The 19,615-nt window shown below is 38.0% G+C and overlaps 1 protein-coding gene across 15 annotated transcripts in view; it reads left to right on the forward strand.

Moving 5' to 3' along the window:
- The window catches only part of tenm2a (teneurin transmembrane protein 2a), a 1,216,147-nt gene that overhangs the window by 1,144,272 nt on the left and 52,260 nt on the right, over positions 1-19,615 (forward strand). For all 15 annotated transcript variants that reach the window (XM_087281568.2, XM_087281560.1, XM_087281559.1 and 12 more), the window contains 4 exons: positions 4,282-4,487; positions 4,745-4,940; positions 7,607-7,708; positions 12,385-12,579. In XM_087281568.2, coding sequence (XP_087137694.1) covers positions 4,282-4,487; positions 4,745-4,940; positions 7,607-7,708; positions 12,385-12,579 — 699 coding nt within the window. The remainder of the gene's footprint in view (positions 1-4,281; positions 4,488-4,744; positions 4,941-7,606; positions 7,709-12,384; positions 12,580-19,615) is intronic.

Consider the following 19,615-nt stretch of genomic DNA (forward strand, 5'->3'; position numbering starts at 1 on the left):
TGTATTGAATTATTTTTCTTCCAACAACTTTTAACCTTGAAAAGTAAAAAAAAAAAAAAATATATATATATATATATATATATATATATATATATATATATATATATATATATATATATATATATATATATATATTTGTTATATATTTATATATGTTTATTAACATTTTAATAGTTTAAAGAGATTGGTGTTGGTGTTGTATAGGTTGGTGTTGTATATTATTGTTAATGTATATTATTAATTTTCTTTATATATTATTTATTATGTATTATGTTATTTTAAACCACTAAAATGTCAATAAAAGTCAATTTGTTAAACTCTTGAGTTGAATTCTCAACAATAAAAGTCGACTGAGCAGAGATCAAGCTTCCATAATGCAATTCACAACCGTAAATAAATGAAAAAGCCAAATTCACAAATTAAAAGGTATTTTTACAGCGTATATACAAATAGCCAGAGTAACCATTTGTTGATAAGTGTCTGCAACAGTAATAAGAGTAAAACTGAATTGTTGTGCCATAGTTCAATATTATAAAAACGCTGTTTTCTTTTTTATTACATTATAGACATTTCTCCAGGTTTTAGAGTTACCTGCTTGAGTTTTATATTATTGGTAATATATATATATATATATATATATATATATATATATATATATATATATATATATATATATATATATATATATATATATATATATATATATATATATATATATATTTTTTTTTTTTTTTTTTTTTTTTTTTTTTTTTCTCCAAAATAAATTACTTTCAACTTTAACCCAATGGTTTGGTTTGTTCATATTTATCCCAGCAGTGGGTACTAAAATTATTGTCAAAATTTAAAACCATTATAAAACTTAATATTTTTGTTGAATACATGATATATTCAATTAACTGTTTATTTAAAGTACACGTTTTTAGGAACATTCATTTAAATATTTATTTCTACACAAAATTGTTTAAAATATATACAAAGCCAGCTGTTGACTTAAAAACAATTACATTTAAAATGATATGCTAATAATTGGAATTGTCCATTATTTACCCAAATTATTTTAAACAATATTACATGTTTAGAGTGTTTTAAATAGTTTCTATGTTATTGTTTATAAGAAAAATAATTATAATAATCTTAGTAGCACCAAGCTGTTGATTAAAAAATATATAAATTGGCCCAATATTCAGTCAATGTGGACAAACACATGCATGATTGGGTTTATATTATTGGGAATATTTTCTTAAATTCAATATAAATTACATTTTTTAACCCAGTGGTTGGGTTTGTCCGTAATTTACCCAACACTCACTTACAAAAAGCATTATAAGTATAATAGCAGTATAAAAACTCCATTGGACATAATTGCCTTACGTATTATTTTGTGTTTTAGAAAATAGAAACCCTGCACTTCTTAGCAATTTTTTTCACAAATAGAGAATCAGTCCCAGGCTGCACTGTAAGTGTTTATTCAATTTATATTTTATAAAACCCTGGATATTATAATAGAATACTTAAAAACAAATGTCTATTTATATGGCCATATATATTTATCATTTAATTAGTTTTTGTTTTTATTTTGATGCTGCCAGTGTAGTTCATTCCAAAACAAACAAAAAATCCAATTATGGGGTTCTGTTCCAGTCAGGAGTTTACTTATGCCTGTGTACTGTAGTCAGTGAGGTGATTCACTGTGTTTTGGAACAGATCTATTGTGTTCTGTTGTGAAATAAAACTGGACTATTGCTTCAGCCGTGGTCACAGACAGATCGTTTCTTCCCCAAGGAAATTCTCGTCCGGCCCTCCTCTCTTGCTCTCTATTTTTTTTTCCCTTCTTTAGTTCCATTTCTCCTCTGTCCGTGCTGTTCTGTATTAATGAGGGGGGCTATTTCATCTCCTGTTGCGGCTGCTCCGTCCTGATTGTGTTTTCATTGTTCTTTATTTCCTCACCATTTTTCACAGGTTTTCTCTGTCAGGGCTGCAGTCTCCAGTGTAGATCTGACCTGATTACAGGGGAGCTGTTTTCCGTGTGTGTGTGTGTGTGTGTAAGGGAACATCACAACTATAGGGACAGAGGGAATCTGTTGCACGCAACCTCCATTTACACTCGGCCATTGCCGGCAGCTACGAGCAAGAGATAGAGAGAATAAAACGATAGATAGAGAGAGAGAAAGACAGAGAGAGAAAAAGAGAGGAGGCAACCATGGATTTTCCATTAAATGAAAAGTGGATAACAGCTTGTGTGATTATGTTGGTAAACAGGATAGTGGTGTTGACATGTGGTATGAGCCAAAGCCTGAGGGTGAAGAACACACAAACTCTCACTGTAGAAGAGATCTTTCCGTTCGTTTAAAAGTCCACTAACAGAAGACACAGAGAGAGAAGAGGAAGTGTAGAACTGCAGGGGATAAGAGAAAATCATCAGGTGTTCTATAGTTAAGTGAAAGAAAGAAGATTCTTAAAGTGCCCTGAGCAGACTGAGAACATAACCTAAGAACTCACTGACGCTGCATGAATGTTTATGTACAGTTGTTCAGTGTTTCCCAACCCTGTTCCTGGAGAGACACCAACAGTACATATGTCAAATGTCTCCCTTATCTGACCCAATAACTTAAGGTTTTGGAGTCTCTTCTAATGTTCTGATGAGTTGATCCAGGTGTGTTTGATTAGGAATAGGTTGAAAATGTGTACTGTTGATGTGCCTACAGAAACAGGGTTGGGAAACACTGCAGTAATGGAAATTTCACCAAATATTTTCCATGTTTTATTATAGACATAAGGATTTTTATACGCACAAAATGACTTTGGCTGCTTGTTCAAAGTACCTATTTAAAATGAGTTGAAACAACACAATTCTTCAGTGTAAACACTGTAAAAATGCTGGGTTCCACACAATTCCTTCATGTTGTCCCAACACAAATTGATTGTTAACTTAATATTTTTTTACAAAATTAAGTGGACTGAACCTAAAGCAATTAATTTGACCCTAAAACAAGAACGGTGCTGTTTAAGCTCATTTTAAATAAGTAGTTTTTTGTATAAAGCATATACTTTTTGGCCCTTACACTATAGCTTTTTTTACATTCTCACAATAATTAAGAGAAAAACACACACTTCAAATTTACTTAAGCATCAAGAAATGTCATATTATATTAGCATCTGAAGGATTATGTGTCAATGAAGACAAGAAAATTCAGCTTTGACATGGAATACATTTTTTTTTTTTTGCTGTATTGTGACAACACTGTACTCTATTACATTATAATAATAATTTATAGCGTTTGCTGTTTTTACTGTTTTGATAGAACAAATCAACAATGTTTATCACACACAATACTAAGATAAATGACTAAACAATACTAAAATAATATTTTGAACACAAGTTCAACTCATCAATCATCATTGTTTCAGCATTTAGAAAGGGAGACAACATATTTCTCAAATAATACAACATTGATCTATACAAAATGAAAGCACAAACAAATATATTTATATATAGACAAATAAACTTATAGTATAGTGCATATAGTGTTCAAATTAATTTATTTCATTTAAAATTTCTCCTTTTATTACAAGTGTTGCTGGAGTTCCCTATTTTTTTTTACAATATTTTCATTTTGTCCATGCACCTTGTATGGTGGTTGAGCACTCCAGACTTTCCCTTACCACTGTCTTATAAAATACTGAAAAAAAATCTATTGGATATACTATTTCACCTGAAATATATAGCATTGTGAAAGAAAAATGCTTTATAAATGCTGTTTCCTGTTGACAAAAAAAAAAAATGTTTAGAGTGCGTTTCTTCTGAAAACCGAACCTCATAACCAGTCAGTCAAAACTGCAGGGACCTTGCGTGCATTTAATGGATGGTTCACCAGAAAATAAAATAAAAAAGTTGAACTTTTTCATCCATATAAGCTATTCATCATGTTTTCTGAAAGGAGCATTTTGAAAAGAAAATGTCAGATATTCAACAAAGAAGCCCCTATTCCGTCTCTCAGGCTGTCCTCTGTTTACTATTATACACATTCAGCTTTCTTTGCGCTGAGTGAATGCTGTGAGGTTACGGACAAAAAACAAAAAAAAAGACTTCAGGAAACAGCATTTGTGTTTTTCAACTTCCATCAGATAAGTCTCTCCCGGAGAGAAAGTGCATTTGGGCTGTTTTCGCATTGTTTTCTGCTTTCAAGGCAACTGCTTCGGAATCCATAAACAAGGGGCAGTTGCTACACAGTTGAGGTGAGAGATTGATTTTTTGTTTTGTCCCTTTCCTCTCTTTATCAGGACCGTGGGCCGCTCGAAACAGCAGCATAGATACTGGCAGCCTGGAGGTGGGCAGGCGCGTGACCCAGGAGGTGCCGCCTGGGGTGTTCTGGAGATCCCTCATGCACCTTAACCAGCCTCAGTTCCTCAAGTTCAACATCTCCTTGGGCAAGGATGCACTGTTTGGGGTTTACATTCGCAAAGGGCTGCCGCCGTCCCATGCACAGGTGCGCACAAGCTTTCTATTTACAGACAGACCACTCTGTGAAGTCCTTTCAGAGTAAAAAAAAACAACTTTCATCGCAACGGCGGATCAATCATTCATTGCAGATACATTTTAGAAGTCAGCAGGTGTTAGATAAAATCATTCCTAGTGCTCAACTTCAAAGTGTTTCACCGTTTGATATGTATGAATGCTGTCAAACCACTTGAGATCACGGAAACTAAAAACGTCCCCTCTCCTTGTGCGTTTTCTTCTCTGCAGTACGACTATATGGAGCGTTTGGATGGGAAGGAGAAATGGAGCGTGGTGGAGTCGCCCCGCGAGAGACGCAGTATTCAGACGGTAGTTTTGAACGAGGCTGTGTTTGTGCAGTATCTGGATCCCGGCACATGGCATCTGGCTTTCTACAATGACGGCAAGGAGAAGGAATCTGTCTCCTTTAGCACTGCTGTTCTGGGTCAGTTGATGGTTAAACTCTAAAAATACATTTGCTTCCACAAACACTCAGCTTTCTTTACCAAACCGTGCCACTTTAATGTGAAAAGAGAGGATGAAATGCATTTTGATACACAACAAGGAGTGATTGCAAGCTTGCAACCATTTTTATTTTATTTTAAATGTGTTTTATAACAGACTTTAGTGCATACAGATTCACTTAAAGGGAAAAAATAATTTCTGTGATGATTTACTCTCCCTTCACTTGATAGAAACCTGCTAGAGTTTTTTTCATCCGTTGAACAAAAAGAAAGATATTTTAAAGAAAGCCAACAACCTGTAACAATTGACTTCCATCAGTGCTTAATTTGTAAATGAATAATCCCTGGAACAAAATCAGAAGTAAATGTTACCTTGACTGTCGTCCACCAAACAATTTCAGTTTTCCCAAAACATGACGTCATTAAACGGTGTTAGCGCAAAAAAAAATCATCACTTTCTTTTTCAGCAACTTTCTTTTATTATTTTGTGCCTAAAATGTTAACCTCCTACGTGGACAGTACATTTTAGCTCTTAAGTGGCTATTTAAAATATGTTGAATGTTTCATATTTTGTCACAGACATACAGTGTCATCCTGCAACTTTTTTGCAGAATATGAAGTGTCCCAAACACTGTTTTTTACTGTTTAAAATGGAGAAAATTTGAGTTTTTACACTGTGATAGTCAAAGCAAGTTAAAGAAAATTATATGCTATGTATGCATTAAAAAAACAGTCAGTTTTGTTTGTGTCTTATGTAAATTAGGACCACAGGTCCACATATATGGAAATAATTTTCTCTAAAAGTACATCATACTGTATCAATAGATGATACTTAGGTTTTATTCTAATTAGGTTCCAATAAGCAAAAATAGCAAAGAGGAAAAAATGCATGTAAAAAATGTTTAAGAGGTTAAAGGTCAGTCATGGTTAATAAAAACATGTAGCTACAAACATAAATTGTATGAACAATCACTATTCAGTTCACTTCACTGTTATGTGGCAAGTGGGAAAAAAAAATCACTCAGTCTAATCTTCAAGAAGAGCCCACAGTTACCTCTTCTGTAATCTTTTCTGTCTGACTTAAGATCGTTTTGCTTCAGTCTACTGCTACCCTGATCCACTTACACAGTTTCACCTTCTTGAGATCTATTTTGGTCAGGCATTATCAGATTTATTCGTGGTTTTAAAAAAATGAAAATGTGCTTGATTGTCTCTTTGCCATTTTGAAAATACTAATATTATTTAGGTAGGCCACTATGCCATTATTTATTTTTGCTGCTCATTGCACATAAAACCATAACCAACCAATGAGAGTGATTGTAAACACAAAATAGCCAATTTGCTGTAAATATTGTTGAGGGCCAATAGTTAAATGTGTCTTTTGCCTTAACTTGCGCATGATGACTACCCACGTAGGTATTCATCACTCACAAGTTAATGCCGTTAAATCCATTAAAATAAATTCCAGAACGCAAAACATGAATGTCTGACATTTTCCTGAACAGGATCAAATTAAGCACTGACTTTCATGGTATTTGAAGTCAGTGGTTACAGGTTTGTAAAATTCTTCACCATATTGTTCTTTGTTTCAATAGAATAAATAAACTCACAGTTTTTGCAAAGGGTGAGAAAATAGTGAGTAAAGTTTAATTTTTGTGTGAACTACCACTTTAAATTGCTCGACAGCTTTCCAATGTCTTTAAAAAAAATAAACAAAGTGTGTTTCAAATAAATCCTGCTGAAATTTTAATTAATCAAAGCCAGAATGCAGCATAAGTCTTCTCAATATTTTCCTAAAAAAAATTGCATGTGAAGATGATTTCTGATCATTAAAAACTAAATATCTTTGAAAAATCACCAAATATATTAAAATTGTTGTTTTATAAATTGTAACAACAGTTTAAAGTATTACTGTTTTTACCCTAGTTTTGATTAAAACAAACGCAGCCTTAAAAAGCATGAGAGACTATAATAATTAATTCTGAGAATTAAAAACCATATTAGGAGGAGAAATGGTGTGGTATGTATTATCAGTCTCTTACATTGTTGTATCAAATTATACAATTACAGATGATTTACACAGGCATTCATTCAACTGTGGTTTCATAAATGAGGTCTAATGAGAGACTAGTAAATATTAAAGGGAATGATTTTGCATATCTGGATTTATCTGTTCGAGTCTGTATAGAATTACAGATAATTGAGTCCTTGCGGTCCAGCAAAAGGAAAAATAATGAAAAGCCGCCAATCTATTAATGTTATACAATTTAATATATATCATTATCCACTTTAAACGAGATAAGCACCTTGTGGCTCTGTTCTATGAATATTCACATTCGTGAATTCAGCGAATAAGTGGTGTCTCACCAATTAACCTTGCGCTAATCTACTGTGATATGGCCTACTTTCATTGCTGTGATATTACTCATGGCTAATGAAATGATGTGTGACGGTGTTTGAATGAATTGTATCAATAATGACCGGAGACTCCGAATTGCGGTGAAAGAGGGACAGAAAACGGGAGAGAGAAAGACATGGGGAGGGGGATATGGTGGTGGAAAAGACAAGATGAGAGTCGGATGTGGTGGTTACAGCTGTCATTACCATCAAAGTGGCCTTTTTTAGAAAGGTTTCATTCTTTTCACAGACTCTGTGCAAGAGTGTCCCCGCAACTGTCATGGGAACGGAGAGTGTGTGTCAGGAGTGTGTCATTGCTTTCCAGGCTTCCATGGCATGGACTGTTCGAAAGGTAAGAGACACTCCAATTACACCCCGAACTCTGTTGTACAGCAAGAGAAATGAAATGTGACCGAAAGAGAGAGAAGTGAGAACAACTTTTACATCCCATGTCACTCATTTTGGTGAAATGAAGAGTGATCTGAATAGTACCAAACTATATAACTTTTTTCTTTGGAAAAAGTCTGATTTTATGGTGTTCATTTTAGAGATTTGACAGCCTCAGGCCTTAAAAAGTATGACTGGGTATATACTAAAAAGTGTATTCTTCAAAAGCTCAAAGATGAGTTAATATATTTATGATATATTGATGATATTTTATATCCTAAGATTCGTTTTATATTTATAGTATATAGTTTAGTACAGGGGTTCTCAATCTCGGTCCTGGAGGTCCGGTGTCCTGCAGATTTGAGCTCACACCCCTATCAGACACACCTGGCTAGCTAATCAAGCTCTTATTAGACTTTCTAGAAACATCCTTGCAGGTGTTTTGAGGCGAGTTGGGGTCTAAAATCTGCAGGACACCAGACCTCCAGGACCAAGTTTGAGAACCCCTGGTCTACTTTATAGTATATACTGTAGATGTAGGTTTATATTGCAAAGAATTTGAAAAAAATATTTAAAATAGTTTTAACAGAAGGTTTTTTTAGTTGACGGTGAACAATTTTTATATTAATTTGAATTTTTGTTTCATTATTCAAATTTGTTGTTCATCATCACACATCACATTTTAAAATAACATCTCTTTATTCTTGCATATTGATTCCCGTGGTGGCTACTTAGGCTGCCGATTCTAATGCTCAATCACTTGATTAAATGGGTGTTAACAGTGGTTATCAGCTAGTAGGCTCAGAGGGTTGCTATCATCGATCCACATGGTTAATCAAATATAGATCACATACGACTGCAGCCGGAAGTTAACAAGAATTCACAATTCACTTCTGAGAATACTATTAGGCCCCTACTGGCCCATATCTATCAGCTGATATTCACTGATAATGCCCATTCAATCGAGTGATAACATTCGAATTGGGTGACATAAACTGCGTCCTAAATGGCACACTATACACTATGCACTCATGCACTATGTACTTATGCACCTACACACCCAACAGCATAGTATATGTGTGTAGTGTCATTCCAAATGGCACACTAATGTTCTTTTTACTAAGCAGAAATTCAAACCGGTTCCCTGATGTCGTGTGACGGTTGCCAATTTAAATGACCAAAGTACCAAATAATACCTGTCATGAGTATAATTGCATTCGCCATTGGGAGGCCTATAATCACTTTTGTAGGAGAATTTTGCTTTCACAATTCAAAATAAATAAAGTAATCCAACATGACCACCCGAATCCAAGGTAATGATCCAGGTAATTAAAGTGCACTTATTTTATTTTATTTTTTTAGAATTTTCAGTGTGAATCAACTACTTAAACTAATTAAACTACAAAATGGGGTAGAATAGTGCAATAGTATGCAATTTGGGATGCACCTATTCAGTAGGATGGCTTTGGGGTGAAAAAAAGTTAAAAAAAAAAAAGCTGCAGATATTTAAAGCTTCATTCTAAAACTCCAATAGAAACCTTGAATATAAATGACACGGGAGGGGAAAATGACATGAATGGTCTGAAAAATGACATGGGCCATTCTAGTACTAGTACAACTCCAGTAGTTTTAGCATTTAAAAAAGCATGCAGGGTAATGTCCATCAGACATAAAACATGAGGGGTAACAGCACTGATTTGTTGCCAGTATGGCAGTAACGTGGGATTCAAAGAGCTGAACACATCAAAGATGTGTATTAATCTCAGCAGTCCCAATGGCTCTAGACACTCAGAAGCATTGGGTACAGCCTGAGAGTCCAGACACCTTCTATGTGCGTGTGTGTGTGCGTGCATGTGTGCTTCTGACCTAGCTATATGGTTGGGGACCAATTTGATGAAATAATTCCCAGCTTAATTTATGGACCATCATGAGTAGGAAGACTGGTTCATAAATGGACTAAATTCTAAATCTGCCAAAAAATTCAGGTAAAAGTAATTATAATTAAATAAGAATGGCAATGGGAAGTTCTAGTTTAGATAGCCAGTCATTTGCATACACATAAAGTACTATTTGTATTCATATATTTGTATAGTTTGCTATTACGAAAGTGCTTTGGTCCTATGAGTCATGGAGAAACTGAAATCTGTGTGTTAGTGGAGGTCTCTCTCTCTCTCTGTCCTTGTCTCTTTCTTTCTGAAGCAAAAGGATGATGAATGGCGGTTCATACGGCCCAATATCTCCCATTGTTCACCTGGGAAGCTTATGATTAATAGTTTTGTTACCGCAACGTTAAATTACATTTTCTTTCATTATAGTTTTTTTCCAACCTATCAAAGCTCTCCACTCACACCACTAGTGCTGACCCTCTGTCTATAAATATGTGTGTGTGTGTGCATGAATTTTTTTACAAAGCATATACCCTCAAGACTCTCTGTATTCAACTCAGGAAGTCTTTTTTAGACTGCCGCTAACTGGACATCTTTAACAGGGCTTAGGGAGAGTGCTCATGGGTAATATACTGTAGTCTTAAATTACGTACATTAAGAATTTTAGTTTAAGACAACTCAGGTACGGATTGAAGAACCATGGTTTTACCATGCTTTTAAATGTGAACTGTGGTACTATTATGCTTTTAGGACATTTAGACATTCATGGTAATATTGTTTCAAGACATGCTGTACCATGTCATTACCATATTGTGAAAATTTACCATTGAAATGGAACATATTCTGGTATCATTATTAAATGGTATCGGTATGCTTTTATGACAAGCCCATGGTATTACCATATTTATAAAGGTACCATAGTGTCTTTTTTATTTTATTAAGATAAATCTGTTATAGTTTTATAAGGTTTTAGGACATGTAGAGCAGTGCTTCCCAAACTTTTCAGCCTGCGACCACCAAAAATATCAATGCCAGTGACTCGCGACCCCCACATTCCTCAGAGGTGGATGTAAATATACAAATGTTGCACACACACACACACACACACACACACACACACACCACACACACACACACACACACACACACACACACACACACACACACACACACACACACACACACACACACACACACACACAATAGGCCTATATAAAAATTAACCTCACCTAATGAGTCCCGTTGGGCACAATGTTTTCAGCACAAGTCTATTGTTGGTTTCATTTTGGAGACCGCCAATCAGAGATCATCCTTATTATTCAGTTTTGACCTGTATTCATATTTAATGGAATTTAATTGCTATAAAGGTGTCAGAAAGTTGAACCTGGTGCAGCTGACGCTATTGCTATGTTGTTAAACTAATCTAAACACACAATCCTATAAAAAAAATGAAATGTTAATGGTTTTTATTTGCATGCATTGCATGCATATCTTCTGTGAGTTATGGATAAAATATGGTAATTCTAATAGTTTATTCAAATGTATTTGACTTTTGTAAATCACCAAGTGACTCCCTGTCATATCCCGTGCCCCCCAGGGGGTCCCGACCCCCACTTTGGAAACTTTGGAGTATTGGCATGTTATTAGGACCACAGTATTTTTTAAATTTATTTATTTATTTATTTATTTATTTATTTATTTATTCATTTATTTATTTATAGTAGCATGCTATAGCATTTTTATGTTTTATCAAATGGTATTACCATGTTCTGTACATATATAATGATAATATTATTTTTATGCCATGTAAATATGCAAAAATACCACTGTGGTACCACGATAATATTTTTGTTGGCTTTTTTTTCCCTAATGTGTAAGTTGTTTAAGTGTCTGCTAAACGAACAAAGCACACCTTCATGGGTGCTTTTTGCAACCTTGTTTTTAGTTTTCTAATAGAGAATATTCCAACAGACTAGGTGTAGTTGAAATAGAGTAAAGCCTGCCTAAAGATTGAGGTTTGATAGATTATTTTACATCATATGACATCAAAATTCATTAATTCATTAATTCATTCATTCATTCGTTCATTTATTTTCCTTTAGCTTAGTTCATTTCAGAGGTCGCCACAGTAGAATAAATTGTCAACTATTCCAGCATATGTTTTTATTTAGCAGATGCCCTTCCAGCACAGTACTGGGAAACAACTATACACACTTTTCCACACTTATACAATCATACCTATTTAGTTTGTTCAATTCATCTATAGTGCAAATGTTTGGACTGTGGGGAAAACTGGAGCAACAGGAGAAAACCAAATTGAACACAGGGGGAACATGCTAACTCCCCATAGAAATGACAACCGGTCCAGGAGGGACTTGAAACAGCGACCTTCTTGCTGTGAGGTGACAGTGTAATTACTGATCCGCCGTGCCACCCCTGACATCAAAATGATACTTTACAATGCACATAATTGTTATCTGACCCCAGTTCCTAATGCTTATATCATGTCATTCAGAAACACATCTATCACCACAACTGCTTGCCTGTTTCTCAATCTCTTCAAAAACGTACACAGAGTCTTAGTAAACAAACCTAAAATATCTTCCCCTGTGTTGTCTCATTTGTCTCTTATGCCATTTGTTTGTTATGCTCTTTTGATATAAATCATTGCAAACAAAATTCACATGAAAGATCCGATGTCACTTGCATCAAACCCTTATTCTCTCTCCTTGTTATATTTCTGTTTCTTTTAAAGCGGCATGTCCTGTCCTCTGCAGTGGAAATGGTCAGTACGACAAGGGATCATGTATCTGCTATAGTGGATGGAAAGGCCCGGAATGCGATGTTCCCATCAGCCAGTGCATTGACCCCCAGTGTGGCGGTCATGGCACATGCACTGAGGGCACATGTGTTTGTTCTCTGGGCTACAAAGGAGAAAATTGTGCTGAGGGTAAGTGTGTGTGCGTGTGTGTGTGTGTTTGATAGCCATATATAGATGTTTTTTCATCGTCAGCGGCTTAAGAATACCACCATTGCCTATAATAGCTGTATTTTGTCCATTTCACTACTTAAAAAAGAAAAACACACATTCTCCCATATTCATGCAGTCATCTTTGGCTGTTTCCCTAGATTCTTTGGTTGTATTTAATGGGCTCCGACAAAAACACTTCACAGATATAAGTAAAGGCTTGGAAGTGTATCGATCTAGGTGCTGAGAACAATAGCTTTGGTCTTGATTCATTTTTTTGTGTTCAGTGAAGTTTAGTGGCTCTTGGGTAAGACAGTGACTGGCAATAAGAGAAGAGAGAAAACTAGAAGATTCCCAGGAGTCTAAAAATGGAAAGGGAAGAGAAAGAAAAAGGCACAGACAGAAGAAAAAAATGAGGTATAAGAGGACAGTAGGAGAAGCTGGGATGAAAACAGCTAACAAACACAGAAATAGGTTGATGGAGAACAGCGTTTCAGAAAGTGCTGCTTGATGGCAGCTAAGCAAACAAACAGAATAACAAAACCCTTGCCTCTATATATATATACTGTGACAAAGGAGTTTGTCACTGGCCTGCGGCAGAGCTGTACACCCACATATTCACGCACACACACATAACTTACCTTCACTCCACCAGCCGATCGATCGGGTGCACACGGGAGATTGCGCTGTAATAAAAACACATACACGCACAAACACATTATATACTCCATTAATCCTTGCATATTCTGACACGCCATAAATCACACCGCATACATTTGTCTTACCTGTGTGTCCATTTGTGTTTGTGTTTGTTCGTCTCGTTGCGTTTCTGTTGCGTCTCTCTTCCGGGTTGCGCAATCGCGGCTACGGGAGGCAAAAGGGGCCAAAAAGGTCATGCGCAGCATTTTATGCACAGTGATGCGCTGCGCATGCGCTGAGTGGTTGGGCACCCGGGGGAGACTATGTGTTTTATGTGGGGGATGAAAAGAATGGGAAAACAATGGAAAAAGCAGTATTCATGACATGTGAAAATGCTGATTTAATAATTTTGGTTTTAAGTTATATAGTAATACAAATGAAGTGTATGAAAGTGTGAAATACTTACCTGAAAGATTTGTTTATGTCCATACTTACCTTATACTTACCTTCAATATAGTTTAATCCAAACTGGGCGGAGTCACTCACTATAAATAGAGTGACTTGTGCTCAGTTCAGTGTGGGAGTCGTTGGAGATAGAAGGTGTGAGTAGTGGCGAATGGTTGGTTTGATAATTCTGGATAGAAAATATTTTGTATATAATTATTTTGTTACTTTATTGTCTTTATTTGTTTGTTTTGTTGTTTGTTTATTTTTGTATATATATATATATAATTTTTATTATTATTTTTTTTTTGTCTACTTTATTTTTTTGGATTTTTGGATTGGACACTTTTGCACTGTAAATAAACGCACCTTGCACCATAGTGCTACGTCGACTGAGCCATCATTTATTTTTTTCTTGTTTCACACACACCCTAAAAACGCCTCTGTGTGACAAGTGGTGTCAGAAGTGGGATGGCCAGTCGTAGAAAAGTGACTTCTGGAAAACAGGCCAGGAAGGGTCTGCGGTCACAAAAACCTGTGCTGGAAGAGGTAGCATGGGACACTATGGACGAAGAGGAGACAGCCAGTGCAGAGGGTGCCGAAGCCATGTCCCCTAGAGTTAAACCTGAATCAAAAGGTATGGAGAGCGATGTAGTGGCATTGATGAGGACATTTCTGACAGCTCAGTCAAAAAGGGAAGAAGGCCTCATCTATGAGCTACGGGGGTTGCGAGAGTCACTGCAACGCTCAGTTATACCAGAAACATCACCAAGCCAAAGCCTACGCCTAGATCTACCCACACCTGCAGCTTCACGAATTCGGGGACCGTCAGTCATGCAGAACCCGACACTGTCGACGCAGAGGGCGGCAGACTCACCACCACCACCACCAATGCGACCAGAGTCACGGATGCCAGCATTTCAAGAGGGAGAGGACGTGGAGAATTACTTGCGTCGTTTTGAGCGTCTGGCAAAGACCTGGGGTTGGCCGGAAGAGGAATGGGCGAATCGACTAGTACCCCTTCTCACCGGTAAAGCGCTGGAGGCATACCTCGCGATGGACGAAGATCGGGCGGAAGTCTATAAGGATCTTCGGGAGGCACTGATGACGAAATTCGATTTATCAACAGAGACCTACCGACAACGATTTCGGCAGACATCAATTCCTGCTGGAGAAACACCGACGGAGACCTACAATCGCCTCAAGGGGCTCTACAAACGATGGATACGTCCCGAGCAGTGCACAAAGGAGGAGGTAGGAGAGGCTATCATCCTGGAGCAGCTGCTACGAGTACTGCCATTGGAGGTACGGACCTGGGTGAGAGAGCATGAGCCGACCGATGGGCTGAATGCAGCAAAGTTGGCAGTCCAGTACTTGAATGCACACCGAGGAGGTCAGATGTATGCCCGTTCTACACCAACACGAGGGGCCAAGCACACTGATACATCTGGAAAAGGTACTGTCTCTGTTTTTCCTACTAAAAAGCTTATTTGCTATTACTGTCAACAAGAGGGGCACAAGGCGTCGAACTGCCCAGTACGCAAACCCAAACTCACCAGTCTGTGTTATGTTCCAAGAGAGGGGGACGTAAAAGACAAGGTGACGTACACTAATCGACACATAGACGTCACCGTGAATGGACAAAACATAAATGCACTCATTGACACTGGCAGCACATTTACACTGATAAAACAATGCTACATTCCAAGAAACACCATTGACTTTACACACACACAGAACATCCAATGCGTACATGGGGACAAAAAAGACTATCCTACCACTGAAGTGACTCTTGTTATCAATGATCAACCATACTTGATGTCAGTGGGGGTAGTGGATGCTTTACCTGTAGGTATGGTTTTGGGATGGGACCTACCTGTGTTGAACGAACTGTTAAGCAATGCTGTTGAAAGTACCAATGTGTATGATGTTATATCATGTCCTGTGCTAACACGCTCACAAACCAGAGCGGGTTTAGAGCCCTTACCTGCTATGGATGACAGTTTGATCCAAGGGGAGGGGGGTAAACCAAAAAAGTCACGGCGACAGCGCCGTCTAGAGAAGCAATTGGGTTCACCTATTGTGGAAGTGTCAACTGAAGGGTTGAAGGTGACTGAATGGGATATCCCTAAAAATATTGCACAGTTACAAGCTGAAGATGTAACATTGAAACCTTTGTTTTCTAAAGTGTGTGAGGGGGAAAAACAAATTGAGACGCTAGGGGCAGAGAAATATGTGATAGAAAAGGATGTACTATATGTGTTGTCTGATGGTGTCAAACGTCTTGTTGTGCCTACATGTTGCAGATCACTCATATTACATCTAGCACACACCATTCCTTGGTCTGGACATTTAGCACACCAGAAAACCTACCAACGCATCGGTACACGATTCTATTGGCCTTCCATGTATACTGACGTACACACATATTGCTCCACATGTATTGTTTGCCAGAAAACCAGCTCTGTTCACAGGTCAGCGCGAGTTCCTTTGCATCCATTACCTGTCATCGAAACTCCATTCAAACGGATCGCCATGGACATTGTTGGGCCATTGGAAAGAAGCAGTACAGGCAACCAGTATATATTAGTCATCTGTGATTACGCTACACGATACCCTGAAGCATTCCCTCTACGCAGCATCACAACTGCTAAGGTAATCACTGCATTAACACAACTGTTTTCCAGAGTTGGATTTCCGCAAGAGATCATCACTGATCAGGGCACTAATTTCACATCAAGACTGATGCAGTTACTGCACAAGCAGCTGGGCATCCATTCCATCCGCACAAGTCCCTACCATCCACAAACCGATGGATTAGTAGAGAGATTTAATCAAACCCTCAAAAGGATGTTGAGGAAATTTGTAAGTGACAACGGCAAAGACTGGGACAAGTGGCTTCCGTTCCTGCTATATGCATACCGAGAGGTCCCACAGGCATCCACAGGCTTTTCGCCTTTTGAACTCCTGTACGGATGGCAGGTGCAAGGTCCTCTCGATCTGGTGAAGAGGAGTTGGGAAGCATCAAGCACTACAGCCGAAGGAGAAACTAACATTGTAAAGTTTGTATTACAGATGAGAGACAGACTTGAGAAGTACCGAGAGCAAGCTCAGGAGAATCTGGAGGAAGCTCAGAAGAACCAGAAGCTGTGGTACGACAAATGGTCTCGACGGAGAGAATACCAACCAGGACAAAAAGTGCTGTTACTATTACCATCTTCCACAAACAAGCTATTGGCGAAGTGGCAGGGTCCCTATGAGATCACTAAGAAGAAGGGTCCTGTTACCTATGAGGTGTTTCATCCAGATAAGGGGAAGAAAAATCAAACATACCACGTCAATCTTTTGAAGGAATGGCGGGAGCCAGGACCTGAGTTGAAGAAAGGTATGTTGGCCTGTAAGGTGGAGACACCTGAAGCAGAAGATGACGACAAGGTGGACTTTGAAACCCCAGAACACTTGCAGTCAGCGGTAAGCCTGGAACATCTGCAAGAGAGGCAAAGAGTGGAACTGACCGAAGTGTTAAACACCTACCCAGAATTACAGAGAGGAAGACCTGGAAGAACAAACTTGGTGGAGCACAAAATCTGTCTAACGGAAGCAACACCTATTCGTCAAAGGCCATATAGAGTGCCTGAAAGCCTGATTAAACCCTTGAAGGAAGAGCTGAAGATGATGTTGGAAATGGACATCATAGAACCATCGACTAGTGCTTGGAGTAGTCCAATAGTCATTGTACCTAAGAAGGATGGTACTCTGAGAGTATGCCTGGACTTCAGGAAGTTAAATGCAGTGTCCAAGTTTGACGCTTACCCGATGCCACGCATCGATGAACTGGTCGAGAGGATTGGGAGAGCCAAATACATAACTACTTTGGACCTCTGTAAAGGATACTGGCAGGTACCCTTGGAGAAGACGAGCAGGGAGTATACTGCATTTAGGACACCAGTGGGGCTATACCATTTTAAGACCATGCCCTTTGGTCTTCATGGAGCTCCCGCAACGTTCCAAAGACTCATGAATCAGGTATTAAGAAACTGTGAGGAGTACAGTGCCGCATACCTGGATGACGTAGTCATTTATAGTACTACCTGGACCGATCATGTACACCATCTGCACACGATTCTGCAGAAGATACAGAGAGCTGGTTTGACACTGAACGTCGCCAAGTGCGAGTGGGCCAGACAAGAAACGAGGTATCTTGGGTTCCAACTGGGGAATGGAGAGATACGACCACAAGTGGACAAAGTGGAGGCACTCCGCAACTGTCCTAGACCTCGTACCAAGAAGGAGGTACGATCCTTTCTCGGACTGGTGGGATGGTATCGGAGATTCATTCCTCAATTCTCTGAAAAAGCAGCACCCTTGACGAATTTGACGGCTAAAGCCATAAAGAATCCGGTTCCGTGGACCGAAGAATGTGAGAAGGCTTTCATTACCTTGAAAGAAAGAATGTGTACTGTACCTGTTTTACGAAGCCCAGACTTTACAAAGAAGTTCTTGGTACAGGTGGATGCCTCAGCGAGAGGAATTGGAGCAGTGCTTATGCAGGAGGATGAAGGTCAGGAACACCCCATCCTATACCTGAGTAGAAAGCTGTTGCCACGAGAGACCAGGTATGCCACCATTGAAAAAGAAGGATTGGCTATAAAGTGGGCACTGGACAGTTTGAGATACTACCTGATGGGTAGAGAGTTTACCCTAGAAACGGATCATAGAGCCTTAACCTGGATAAATACAATGAAGGACCAGAATGCCAGAGTGACCAGATGGTACCTGTCACTGCAGCCTTTCAAGTTTAATGTAAGATACAAGGCGGGAAAGAGCAATGTCACAGCAGATTACCTGTCACGATTGCCTGACGTCGGCAATCTAGGAGAGGTGGGAGGTAATGTGACAAAGGAGTTTGTCACTGGCCTGCGGCAGAGCTGTACACCCACATATTCACGCACACACACATAACTTACCTTCACTCCACCAGCCGATCGATCGGGTGCACACGGGAGATTGCGCTGTAATAAAAACACATACACGCACAAACACATTATATACTCCATTAATCCTTGCATATTCTGACACGCCATAAATCACACCGCATACATTTGTCTTACCTGTGTGTCCATTTGTGTTTGTGTTTGTTCGTCTCGTTGCGTTTCTGTTGCGTCTCTCTTCCGGGTTGCGCAATCGCGGCTACGGGAGGCAAAAGGGGCCAAAAAGGTCATGCGCAGCATTTTATGCACAGTGATGCGCTGCGCATGCGCTGAGTGGTTGGGCACCCGGGGGAGACTATGTGTTTTATGTGGGGGATGAAAAGAATGGGAAAACAATGGAAAAAGCAGTATTCATGACATGTGAAAATGCTGATTTAATAATTTTGGTTTTAAGTTATATAGTAATACAAATGAAGTGTATGAAAGTGTGAAATACTTACCTGAAAGATTTGTTTATGTCCATACTTACCTTATACTTACCTTCAATATAGTTTAATCCAAACTGGGCGGAGTCACTCACTATAAATAGAGTGACTTGTGCTCAGTTCAGTGTGGGAGTCGTTGGAGATAGAAGGTGTGAGTAGTGGCGAATGGTTGGTTTGATAATTCTGGATAGAAAATATTTTGTATATAATTATTTTGTTACTTTATTGTCTTTATTTGTTTGTTTTGTTGTTTGTTTATTTTTGTATATATATATATATAATTTTTATTATTATTTTTTTTTTGTCTACTTTATTTTTTTGGATTTTTGGATTGGACACTTTTGCACTGTAAATAAACGCACCTTGCACCATAGTGCTACGTCGACTGAGCCATCATTTATTTTTTTCTTGTTTCACACACACCCTAAAAACGCCTCTGTGTGACATATACATATATATATATATATATATATATATATATATATATATATATATATATATATATATATATATATATAT

The sequence above is a fragment of the Danio rerio genome, chromosome 14, assembly GCF_052040795.2.
Source record: "Danio rerio strain M-AB ecotype USA chromosome 14, GRCz13ab, whole genome shotgun sequence".
Classification (NCBI taxonomy): domain Eukaryota; kingdom Metazoa; phylum Chordata; class Actinopteri; order Cypriniformes; family Danionidae; genus Danio; species Danio rerio.